The sequence below is a fragment of the Neopelma chrysocephalum genome, unplaced genomic scaffold, assembly GCF_003984885.1.
Source record: "Neopelma chrysocephalum unplaced genomic scaffold, ASM398488v2 Primary Assembly neopelma1_97102, whole genome shotgun sequence".
NCBI lineage: Eukaryota > Metazoa > Chordata > Aves > Passeriformes > Pipridae > Neopelma > Neopelma chrysocephalum.
Window position 1 is genome coordinate 2,128,272 of NW_020925744.1, and position 12,904 is coordinate 2,141,175.

The following is a 12,904-nucleotide window of genomic DNA, read 5'->3' on the forward strand; positions in this document are numbered from 1 at the left end:
AGGTAGCAAGTACTGATAGAATAAAAAACATGGCTGTTGTGTTTTCCCTCACATGTACATCTCTTAGGTGCCATGAAAGTAAATCCTAGACAAGCTGCTGTGGTGATAAATAGGCAGCTGTGGTGTTCCTCCTTTGGGATATGACCTGGACATACATTTATCAAGAATTACACTTTCTATAGTAAAGTCTGTAAAATCTTTGAGATTAATGTGCCACCAGTCAGTCATTGGGGTCTGTTTGTAGTATGAAGGTCCAAATAAAGTGTAGCTCCAGTGCAAGTCCTTCATCTCAACTGATCTTAGGGCCATATGTGTGCAGGGAACAACTGGGAAGGGTGTGTTAGCCACTACTCTACACCTAATTCAGCTGCAAGTGGTTTTGAATTTGCACACTCATGCAAATTTAGTGTGTGAAAAAACATGAGAATTTTTCTGACTCTTAAATTCTTGGAGTCAAGCATTTGTTTAATAGTTGAAGTTTTCTTGTTTCCTCGAAGGAAAGGTTTAACAGTTAAGCTGGTCAATGTCTGTAGTGAGTCCTATGGCACTTTTTCCCCTTTTCCTGAGTAATAAATTCTGAGAACCCCGCAAAGCCCACTGGATGTTCTTTGCCTCTGTTTGAGGTTTGATGTCCTGTGGCTTTGCAGATGACAGATGGGGGGACCGTCACATTATGGTCTCTCAGGCGCCCCAGTTGTTCATGGAGATCCTCATGTTCAAAGAACCAGTTCTTCCCAGGCACACTTAGATGTGATATGCGGGGCTGCACCCTGTCTGGGGGGGGTCTTAACTTTGTTTTTCCAGAGAACAAGTCTAATGGAGTTTGAATTTTCTTGTTCTTGTGTAGCATCTTTCAGATATACTGAGTTTAGACAATACTTTTATGTCTTTTATCTTTACAAACACAAAGCAACTTTAAGGTACCAAAAATGCTTTCAATTCATGCATGTAATTGCCTTCTAAATAAAATAGGACTTGAATAATAAAATATAACTCATTTTTTATTTTCTGTCAGTAAAATATTAACTCCTGGTTGGGAGGAAGAGTGAACATGGGAACAGACAGCGATGTGCGACCTTTGAGTAAACACAGAGTGCTGCAGTCTAGAGGAAACATGGAGGGGGGTGTTTGAATGGGAATCTGTAAATTGTTGAACACAAATTAAACACTCATTTCAAATAAATCAGAAGAAATAGTGAGAGTTTTGATGTTTTTGCTTCCTGAAATTCAGATCTGTGCTTTTAATTTTAGTGCATGCAGCAGTAATAGCAATTAATGAAGCTGTTGAGAGAGGAGTAGCTGAGCAAACCATTGCAACTCTGAGGAATCCAAATGCAATGTTGCTCAACGTGGATGAAGAATTGGCACAGGACTATCAGAACGAACTCTTTGAAGCTAAAAGGAAAAAAGAATCAAATGCAAGACTCAAGGTAGTGGTGTTTTATTAGTACTCCTAGTACACATGTTCCTTCATGTTTCTTCACATGTGGTAGCATTACTGTTTAAAAAATTAACTTAATTTTTAAAATCAGTACAATTAGGAAAAAAAAATTCACGCCAAATAAGAGAAAGAATGGTAATGCAACAAGCTAATAGACAATTTTATAAGAATACGTTTACTCTGAGCATGGTGTAGCTTAACTTTGCCCAAAGGCTAAAAATACCAGAAGACTTAAAACTAAAAAGGACTCTTTTTCCTCCATCAACTGCTTCAGAAAAAACAAATTTACTGTTTAAAAAGTTGTAAAAAGAATGACACCCCTTTTTGAATATAAAATACAACCTCTGCCACAGACCTTTAGTGTGAAATTATTTACTTTGTTCTTTTATGTGAGAACTAATGATTTCTGTAGTTAAAAATGCTACCATATATTTGCATGGCTATTTTACAGGAACCAGAACATTGCTCAACCAAATTGCTCAGCCAGTTATTACAAAGTGCTAATTTCTTTAGTTCATGTGGTCAACAAACTCCTTTAGAAATACGTCCAGCAAATACTTCAGCTGATGCAGTTTTAATGACACCTGCTAATGGCTTTTCTCTCTGCAAATTGTTTTGTGTGTACTAGCAACAATTTTTTGTTTTCTTAGAATGGCACAATCTCTGATGAAGAGAGAGATGTCTATGAGGAGCTGCTGACACAAGCTGAGATTCAAGGCAATATCAATAAGATAAACAGTAAGCCATTCTGGATCCTTATGGAAGTATGCACACAACATGTGATCTCCCAGATTCCAGCTGAACACAACTTGAATCCACTTGAACAAACAAAATATTTCTATGGAAACTTACGAATTATGCAAAAGTAGCTAATATATGTCTACAACTGTTTTTTCATGCTACTCCTCCTCTACTAATCTTTTGGGGGAGGGGGGCTAATGTCTGTTTGTGTTTTTTGCTGTAAGGATTCCTCAGTTCAGAATCAAATCATTTATTGCCTGCTCTGTTTCCTTATGTTCCTTTTGTATGCAGAATACTGTAAATTTTGACCCCCTCTTCTATATAGAGCCAAAATTCATTCATAAGCTTTCACTTAGTTGTGGCTGAACTGCTCCCACACAGGCTCCCACAGAGCCAGAGACTCCCTTTGTAGGACTGGACTCGAAAGAGATAATTTTCTGCTAGATAAAGATTGCCACCCTAGCTGGCTTTTACAAAAAGTGAGATGCTGACAGCAATGAACTTTTTTTTTCCCTATAAAAGCCTTATTTGCTGTTTATAGGCATTGTTTTCATTTCAGTTCACATAGCTTTAGTCCAAGTGAATAAGGCTATTGACCGGCAAGATGAACTGGCACTGATGGCAGGTTTGAACCGTCCTGCTCTGAGCCTACTTGAAGTTCTGCCACAAAATTCCTCATGGTACCTGTTGCAATTGTGTGATTCTAAAGAACAGAAAATACAGGTAATTGAATGGAACAGGTACTATGTGTCAGTTTGCACTTTTTAAAATGATTTTAATCCAGAGAGAAATTATGTTTACTCTGTCTTCAACATCACTTATGAAAAGTTTTATAAAGATTTCAGAATAATTGATGTACTAATCAACACCAAAGAGCTGCATTTGCTCTAAAGAGCATGGTGCCCTTATAAGTCATTACTAAGATATAAGAAGAAAATTTGAGATATAACATGAAGCCCCTAATACTTTGTTTTCAAAATTAATTATAATTTGAGCACAAATAAAGGTAATATCAAATCATTAACAGCAAATTGAAGTGACAATTGGCTTTTAAGGAGAAAATATATAGGCACAGTGAAAATCACGGGAAAAGATTAATGCTGTGTTTACTGTGCCATTGTATTTGATACACAGGTGATAGTATAGTCCTAGTGTACCATCATCGGGCTTTATCCCTTATCTCCCATCAAACTTAAAACCGTAATTAAATCTTGTTTTTCTGATCTGTTAGATAGCAGGGATTCCAAATATGCTCGACAAAAATGAAATACAGAAAGAAGTTAGTGTTGCCAATGCTGAAGCTGAGGCTCACAAACTTAGTGAGTAACTGTTTTAATACTCTTTTTTTTTTTACCATCACCATTTAATTACGTTAAGCTGATGAATTGAGTCCACCATTTCTTGCACATAAACAAGGTTTCTCAAACTGAAACCATATGTGTTGCATTTTATTCTGGTAATTGTTTGTCTCAGTGTCACAATTGCCAAGTCACCAATCTGTGCTGCACTGGATGTACTCTTATTTGAGACAGGTAACACTTTTTTCTGTGAATAACTTGTGCCACTGGTAAACACACTGGCTAAAACTGAAGACTGCATGGCTTGGTGACTTGAACAAATATTTATCAGTGCAGTATTAATCCTCACTTGGAAGCAATGACCATACTTGCAGAATTAAAATAGAATGATCACATGGAAGAATATTTTGCAATCACATCACAGAGGCAAATTATTCTCACTTTTAGACACATGTATCTAAGTCTAACTTTTCTGCTAAGAATACCACATGACACAAGTTATAGTTCGTAAAAAATATAGTTAAGGGGGATCTAAATTTGCAGTGCATGTATTGCTGCTTTTGACTGGAAACTTCTTTGCTAGGAAGTTAACTTTTGGTTAATCTGCTGTCACTTCATGCTGCATCTGGGCATGGCTTAGTGGCTCTTTTGTCTCTGGTACTGTTTCCAATGCTTTGAATGCAGGCTGATTGCTCTTTTAATGAGCCTAAAAGCTGTACTGTGAGGTCAGCTTAAGCCAGAAGATAAGTTTAACTTGATCCCTTATATGTTTGCCTGTTTCAGATTAGTTAGTCACGTTGAGGAGTACTTTCTCTGAAAGAGTTACCTCTGGATAAAGGAAAGGAAGATGAAAATGTGATGTGTGAAAAGCATTAACAGCAATCTGGAGAGAAACTTAGTTCTTATGATTAGTGGGTTTTGTTATGGGACTGTAGGCAACATAGTGTGTTGCTCAGTTTCAGAATAAGAAATCAGTAGCTTGGTTATTGGCTGCAGAACTAGTCTAGTACATTTGTGGACCTTGACTCTTTTCCTCTTTGCTCTTTCCTCTAAAACTGCATGCACACTCTAGCTGTGAGAGCCTTTCCTTTTTCTAACCTCAGGAATAGCTTTCAAGGGGCAACGTGGCTCTTGGCTCCAAAGCAGTTGAAATGGGAGGCAAGGAGCTGTTTTAGGCAGGCCTATGTACTTAAAAAGGTTTTCAAAGTCTTTCTGTTATGTAAATTCTGAGTGTTGCTGCATACATGAACTGTGGATGGTGTCTGCTGTACAAGAAGTCTTGTATAGATTTGAGCAGTCAGTGGTGACTAAAAGTGTTCCCTGGATAATAGTACACAGAAAAGCTATATGATAAGGTGGAGGAAATAGGGATTATTGATGGAAAAGGTGTTTGCATAATTGCTATTCTTTACTTGGCCACATGAGCTCTAACCTTCAAGATTGCTTTCCTTTCTGCAAGACAAGAGTAGTCCCTTGTACAGCATGTTCCTGGGTGTGTCCTGGCCCTGATTTCTTCAGAGGTGGCTCCTCCAGGTGTGCAATTATGGTGGCACTGACTAAGCTGAGAGGTGTTGTAACACTTCCTGCAGCTGCCCGTGTGGGAAGTGGTTTTCAGCATTTTTCTGCCGGGCTTCAAACCTGTAATGAAGTCAGTTCAGCAAAAAGCAAAACAGGCGAGTAGTTCAGGTACTAAAAAGGGTTACACTCATACTTCTCATATGCCTCTGTTGTGGTCTGTTACAATGAAAATCTGAGCTCTGTAGCAAAGGGATTAATTTCTATATGGCAGTGCTTGTGAGGACTGATCTTCCACACTGGCAGACAAATGAGCAGGTGTTGACATGCAGAGAAAGTCCTAGAAACCATAGCATGTGGTTTTCCATTGGTTCAGCCACTGATTTTCTGACAGAAAATCCCAACCCTCCAACATATTTGGAGGATTTCTACCAGGCCTCCTGAAATCTACAGTAATAATTTTGTTGGTGTTGCAGGACAGGCCTGTTTTACCTAGCTTGATTAGGTCCTGCCAAAAGAAGGAGGTGAGGGAGGAAACATGGTGCAGAGGGCAGGGAGTATTTGGGGTGAAGCAAGACTGAGGTGCTGGAGCTGACACACCTACTAATACCTGGTGCAAACAAACCCAGGAGAAGTTAGGTCTTTCTAAGATGGGGTCAGTTCCTTGTTTTGTGTTAAAGGGACAATAAGCAATGACTCATTTATAAAAGTCCAGAAACTTTAAAGTCCTCCAGTCAATTATTTCCTGCATACCTTTGAACAGACACTGTTTTCACAACATTCAGCAGTTGTCTTGAAATATTTCACAGAAATACTTTTTTTTCTCTTATGGCAGCAAATTATATTCTTTGGAGTAATATAATTGTCATCTACATAGCATGAAGAGCAAATGGCATGTGAAAATTAATAAGCTTTTTTCCCTACTGTTCTTTAGAACTTATAGCGGTTGACAATATCAATACTGCAATTCGTAACTGTGATCCTAGTAAAACACTGGTTGCACTGATGAAACCTGAGGCACAGCTGCCTGTTGTTCACTCATTTGCTGCTGCTGTCTATCAGACTGAGCTGTTCAACCTCCAACAACAGAATGCTGTGGTAAGAGTGAAAAGCTTACAACCTGCTCATTGGTGTTATGTAGTCAAACCATGAAAGAGCACAAACATAGCATGTTGTTGTGTAAAATCAGACATAATTCTCTTGCCATGCTGTTACATATTGCATGAATGATTTCAGTTGAACAGACAATATTGAATTGCAGAACTTGACACACTTCAATCTGGCTGAGCTCTTGTGTTGCCACAAATCAACTGACGTTTTTTAATTGTTGCGTGCTCCTAATGAGGACTGACTCTGGTTTATATACTGTATTGAAAAGCAATACTTTACTGTATTGCTATGAGTAAGACCAGAAGAGATGGGACTGGGGGACAAAAGAAAGGCTAAATAGAAGGGACATATAGCAAACCCAGTAAGCTCCATCACTATGTTGTGTCAATCTGGCATGCCTGTAACTAGGAGACTTTCCAGGCTTTTTAAATCAAGTCCATCTCCTTGACGGTATCTAGACTGTGTAACTCAAATTTGTTACACTGCTTATTAGCTTCCTGACCGCAGTGCATTATTGTCCTACAGAATTACCTGGCACATGATGAACTGTCTATTGCAGTAGAAATGTTGTCAGCTGTTGTGTTGCTAAACCAGGCCTTGGAAAATAAGGACATCCTAACGATAAAGAATCATCTCAGAAACCCATGCATTGGCTTCAATAATCTGGAAGAGGAAAACTTTCAACGGTAAAGGTTCATTTTGTCTTGTCTGGCTGAGACTTGGCAAACTGCAAAAAAATAAGTAGGCGTTTTACTGGGTGGGCTGTCCTATGTTGTGGCTATGAAGTTGAAAGTGCTGAAAGATCTGTGTTTTAAATTAATAGGGGATAATATAACAATTGATGAACTAGTTGTGTATCTAAATATAAGCAATCACACGACCTCAGAGGTTTGGAGGCTACAGATGTGTGAGGTGCAGGGAAAATATCCTTGGAAAGCAAACATTAAGATCTGACAAGAATTTTTGCAGACACTAAAACATGAACCAACTGTAGCTGAACACTGTTAATCACTAACCAGTCTGCAATTCTGAAAGATGATCTTTAGAACGAAACAGTGTTTAATACCTAAATGTCTCGGAAGTTCCTTAAACCATGGCTGAGCCCTTTCTTGCTTCAGAATTGCAAAGGTCTGAAAAATATAGCACAGTCCTGCTTGCTAAAAAGCTGAGTGCAATGCTGTGGCACACATGTATGTTCAGCATTACATTACAGTCTTCACTTAGCCAAGGTGGTGGAAGCCTATATGTGCTTCTGGAAGGCAGTAGAAGGCAAAAGGGGCAGCAGCAGCTGAAGATCTTGATCAGATTGTCAGGGGACATGAATCTGAGAGCAGCCCTTCCTCAGTGTCTCAAAGCTGGAAGGCAGGCAGTCAGATTAGGAATAAGAGGCCAGTGTTTTAATTAGTAGGAGAAGAATGACCTAAGATGGAGCAAAAGTAATCCACCACTTTGCTAATGTGAGGTGGTGCTTGTGGGAAAGAGAAGTAACATTATAAATATGCAGAAATGGACCCCAAAGTGTGCCAAATACAGCATTTTTGGCTGATGTTAGTGGCCCAGTCCTAAGACTAAGGTGCCAGTAAATACAGATGAAACATTAGGAATCAGTTGGACTCAACAATAAAATAAAATTTTATTATGCCTTTTTGTTAACCTGTCCTGCCAGCCATATGTTGAATATCACAGGAAGCTTTGAGTTGCACAATACCAGAAAGAATACAGGAGAGCTAGAAAATGTTCATTGACGGAGATGCTGTTCAATGGCTTTTATCAGAAGAGATTAGCTTGTTAGGAAGGTGTTTCCTAGAAGAGAGAATTTAGGAGAAATATGTCAGAGGTCTCCAAAAGTGTGCATGTTGTGAGGAAGGTTAACAGAATCAGTTGCTAGCTTCTAATAACTCTAGTTTTTATTTTCTTATGAGAGTTGAATGAAGAAAAGATCAGAGCCTATCAAATATAAAGTTTAAAATTTATATAAAGGATTGTCACCTCACAAAACACCTAGAGGGACTCACTCCTCAATAATATATAAGACTTCAAATAAGAGTAGGTAAATTAAAAGAGCACAGCCTTGTTGCAACTATTAAAGTGATACATAGCCTCCAGCTTGGGAAGCCCTTAAATGCAGGCCTCTGGATGATTGAAGGACAAATCAGATCAGGAAATGATGAATCATTCCTATTTATTTTTTTCTGCAACCATTCATTCCTCATCTGATGAAAATAGACACGTACTTGATCTGACGTAGTGTGGTAGTTGTATGCTTGATTCAGGAATATGAAAATTATTTAACTTGTGTACATATATCTTTACACTAATGTGAAGGTTTCCAACTCATCTTGATCTGTGATCCTTCTAAGAAGAGTAGACATGGGCTACAAAGACTGTGATTGGAGGACCTTGAGTTGTGGCAAGAGAAGCGTGATTTTTTTTAATCCCTTTCTCTGCCCATGGCCCATCATCTTCCATGTGGAGGGGGTATGGAGGTAGCAGGAGGTACCTGATGCTGGGACTGAAATTCTGATCTTTGAATTCAAGAAGTCAACCATAGTTTTCTAAAGCAAGAACCTGACCGTAGTTTCTCCCACATTTATCTGCTGCACTGTACAGCAAATTGTATGTCCAGTGTATGTATTGCTATCATCCCATGTTGCCAAGAAAAGTGTTCTGAATTAGTGTATAGGGCTATTTTTTCAGATCCTGAAATGCATGTGTAAAACAGGCAGTTTGTATGTCTGCATAATTCCTAGCAAGAGCTGAGTTTGTCTGAAATTCATTCATTGGAAAAAATACTAGTCACTAAATGACGGATGATACATCTGACTAATGCTTTATCGCAGTTTCTCTTATACATGAAATACACTTATGTATTTTATATCTTCTTATAGTTATGCTGATACACTATTGTCTATTAAGTCAGAGGCTTCATCTCAAGGCCAAGATTATTTAAGCTGGAATGATATCCAGAACTGCATTGACATGGTTAATATGCAAATTCAAGAAGAAAATGAAAGTAAGTAATTCTTCCTCTACGTTGCCCGCAGAGGTCATAATTTGGTCTTTGGTAGATGAGTTAGTGTACTGAATGGCCTTTCAGAATGGCCTTCAGAAATTTGAGGCTATCAAGTTATGCCAAATTTGCGAGCAAGGAAATGAGAGGGCACCTTTTAGTCTGCTTGCTACTTCAGAGGCAGTCTGGAGAGCAGTTTTGAGAGCCTTTGTAAGAAACAGGCTGTTTCACCCTTCCCATACTCCCATTAGTGTTAATGTTTCATACTGGTAAGAGAAACTTCATATTACAGACTTACTGAAACTGGATTATTACTTCCTAAATCTAGTCAAGTGGTTGTCATGGATCCATTTGCTCGCAAAGTGTGCCTTCTGGCAGGATGGTGTGCTGAGCAGTTTATTTGACTGACAGAGCACTTTTTTGTCTGAACCGCTGCACTCACTAGGACTTGGAACAGACCTTAAGAGGGGTGGTCTTGCATTAGGAGTGTAGGTCTTAGTACTAAAATAGCTGCACTTGATTTCACTGACATTGACCTCTGCCTGGGGACGGTTATTTGAGTCAGAGAGCAGAGAAAGAACGGAGATCTGTTTCCATAAGCAAGTCTTATGTCTACATGGTCTCTCTTTGGACCACCTTAGAAAAATTGATCATTCCCCAAGCCTTATGATGATGTGTATCTGAGATGCCAGCAGGTGGGTTGTGGTGGGTCTGGGAGTGACTTGTTGAGACAATCCACTGCCAGCAGAGATGTCATCCCTCGCAGGTGATGGGGAAGCCCTTGGCTATTGTCTTTTCGGGGTGGCTTTAGCAACCACAAACAGCACATTTCAACAGTTTGGGGGTAGGACAAAACTGATTTTAAACTGCTGAGACAAGTTTGAAGAAAATGAGTTAAGGTTTTGTTAAATACATTCCACCTTGTTACTTGCTGACTGAAATACTGAGTGCCACCGGTCAACATTACAAGATTGGCTGTTTAAGGTAAAATTACAAGAAATGAGGTTAAGCTGTTATGTAATGCTGTAGCTAGGAGTGCAGTATGTATGTATTTGTTCAAATCAGAGTTTCAAGTAAGCTGGTCTTAAACTACTTGAAAATAAGTCTTTCAGTACTGTGAGCGAATATGTTGGTGAATAAAAATAGATGGGACACCCGACCTTTACTTAAGCTTCATGTAGATACTTTTGCCCAGAAAGTAGGGAAGTCTGTTTGCCTTTTTTTGGTCAAGGATAATTTTGATTTTTATGAAGATTCAGGTTTGATTCAGGTAAATCAATAATTGTGGCAGGAAGGAAAACCGTACAACATAACAGCTTCAAGTGAATCTTAGAGCAAAAGCAATTTTAAATCAGCTGCTGTTGCTGCCTCTGCTTCTTGTTATGTGATTTTTTCTGTTCTTTGTTTTACTGCTTTGTTTGTACCTGATATCGGGTAAGTTGCATCTTTCTTTGATAAGTACGTCTTTAATAACTTTTCTGTTTCATAGGAATCATTGCAATTGGCCACATTAATGAAGCAGTTGACCAAGGAAATCCTGAGAAAACTCTAGAAGCCTTGTTGTTGCCCACAGCCAAGCTTCAAGATGTGAGACCAGCAAATGCAAGGCATTATCAGGATATTTTGCACCATGCCAAAGCACAGAAATGCAAGGTTAGAGTTTTCACTATTGTTCTTTGTAGGAATTGAAATCCCAATTCTTTTCACTTGGGTCTGTGTTCGTCTTGTTCCCCTGATGTTTGAATTAGCTGTGCCAATGGGGTTGTAAATAAGCCTATGACAACAAACTGGCATTAATTAATTTTGCACTACAACTTATTCTGACTGGCAAAAGGGATTAATTCTCAATGTATTAATACTAAGACATATTCTGCATATGTCTTGCTACTGGCTTGATGTAACCTCGCTTATTTTTAATTCTAGGTTGCTGCAGCTATTACAAAATATGGCCAGCAGCAGTCCTGACATATTTATGAACTTGTGCAAGGACTGTGTCAGGCAGGTAGCTACAGTATGGATGGGAATTGAGGTTTTTGCCAGAAAGGGGTCACAGTCATGGTGTTCCTTAACAAACGTTTGGGAAGTACTTTGTGGAGTCTCTGTGACTTAAGCTCTTTTACTATAGTGGACTTTTGTACATATTTCTGTTACAAATTTATCTTGTAAGAATAAGCTAACAGTCTTGTACGTGCTTCCAGTTTAAACCTATCTCAGCGGGATATTGCTATCTGCTTCCCCAAAAGCATTCGCCTGGTTAACATTACAGCTCAGGGAAACATAAACAAAGATCAGCCTAACAGCTTGCAGTATGTGACTGAACACAAGATTTGCTAAAGCTACTAGCACAGCACCTAAAATGTCCATTTTTTGGAAAAGATGCTTAATATTTACACATTATGACCCAAAAAATAATATGGTCAGCTGGAGAAAGTCTGCAAACTTTGACTAGTAGAAATATCTTCCAGCTATCTTGTTACCTGCTGTTACCTTGTTACCTTGGTACCTGCTGTTAAACTGCGTGTTTCTGTACTCTGCTGTCAGAGTTTTGAAAAGGTGTTTGCACAAATAAATTTCTTGCCTGGGTTCCCAGGAAGGGCTAGTTTCACTGAGCCCTCAGTGCTGAAAAGCTTTCTTCCTTGCCATGTGTGCTGGGTAGGGTTTTGTGTGTGCTGGGGAGGGCTTTGTGTGTGTTGACTTTACGTGTCCTGGCTGGGCCAGGGTCAGTGTTTGTGTGCAGAGAGAGGTGTTTGTGTGCCCATGAGGGTGGTGGCTGCACAGTGCTGGCCCAGGACATACCATGTGCATGCACAGTAAGCCAGGATGCCTCCGAGGCAAAGACCTAGAGCCCACAGGTACCCACGTGCCTGCACACAGCAGCCCTGCCCTGGCTTTTTCTCCCAAATGCAAACCTGTTGCCTACTCCTGTCTCTGTGTGAATGTGCTGACAGGAAATAAAAGAGTGTTTCCAAGTCTTGGAACCAAAACTATAAAGTCTCGTTGAAATCTTCTCACTCCAAAGTTTGTGATATTCCAAGAGACTTCTCCTAGCCTTTCTCTTCTGAGCTATTTTGGTTTTGCAGTCTTTTGATAACTACTTAAAACATCCCCCTGTGTACAGCAGTATTGCTCCTGTTTCAGAAGAGAGCAAGACACTGTGCTCCTAAAAGAAATACTAAGATACAGACTTACTCTTTATGGTGGCCGATCACACAGACATCACTATTCTTTAGGTAAAAGATGATTTAGATGGAACCTTCCTTAAAAAAAAATTCAAACACAATTGAAAAGATAGACAGACTTCAGAAATTGCACTATTTTCCACTTTTTCTAATCTGTCTAATAAAGCAAATCTGTCTTTAGTTGCATTTAGCATATTCTAAGAGTAAGCTGTGGTAAAAGGGAGTGTTTGATTTACAAGGATCTGATAGGTTTCCCTGTAAACTTCTTGTGTTCCCCAACATCTGGAAAAACATATGGGTCAAACCTTCTCACTTACTCCAAGCAGCTTGCTGTCACTTCTCAGTAGCTGTGGTGGCTTTGGGGAAGTAGAGTCTGTACCCAAATCTGCCAGAACCTGTTACAAGTTTTAATCTCAGATCTGTCCCATTTGCTCCTTGCTTGAAACTGAAAATGCAAACCTGGAACTTATTTATTCCTGTAATCTTAAACCACAGCTTTTAGCAGTTCTGAAGGCCTTTTCAAATCAAGTGTATTCCCAGTGAAGAGAAACCCTCTGTTTAGGGAGCGTATTACAGATAACTGAAAAGTTAAACAGATGTACCGAACTCT

At 39.2% G+C, this 12,904-nt stretch overlaps 1 protein-coding gene across 8 annotated transcripts in view; it reads left to right on the plus strand.

Moving 5' to 3' along the window:
• The window catches only part of IQGAP2 (IQ motif containing GTPase activating protein 2), a 133,448-nt gene that overhangs the window by 80,969 nt on the left and 39,575 nt on the right, over window positions 1-12,904 (plus strand). For 2 of the 8 annotated variants that reach the window (XM_027671407.1, XM_027671412.1), the window contains exons 8-15: window positions 1,252-1,433; window positions 2,092-2,179; window positions 2,742-2,905; window positions 3,414-3,501; window positions 5,930-6,093; window positions 6,631-6,791; window positions 8,994-9,118; window positions 10,605-10,768. In XM_027671407.1, coding sequence (XP_027527208.1) covers window positions 1,252-1,433; window positions 2,092-2,179; window positions 2,742-2,905; window positions 3,414-3,501; window positions 5,930-6,093; window positions 6,631-6,791; window positions 8,994-9,118; window positions 10,605-10,768 — 1,136 coding nt within the window. The remainder of the gene's footprint in view (window positions 1-1,251; window positions 1,434-2,091; window positions 2,180-2,741; window positions 2,906-3,413; window positions 3,502-5,929; window positions 6,094-6,630; window positions 6,792-8,993; window positions 9,119-10,604; window positions 10,769-12,904) is intronic. The other 6 variants (XM_027671409.1, XM_027671410.1, XM_027671411.1 and 3 more) reach the window with 6 other exon arrangements.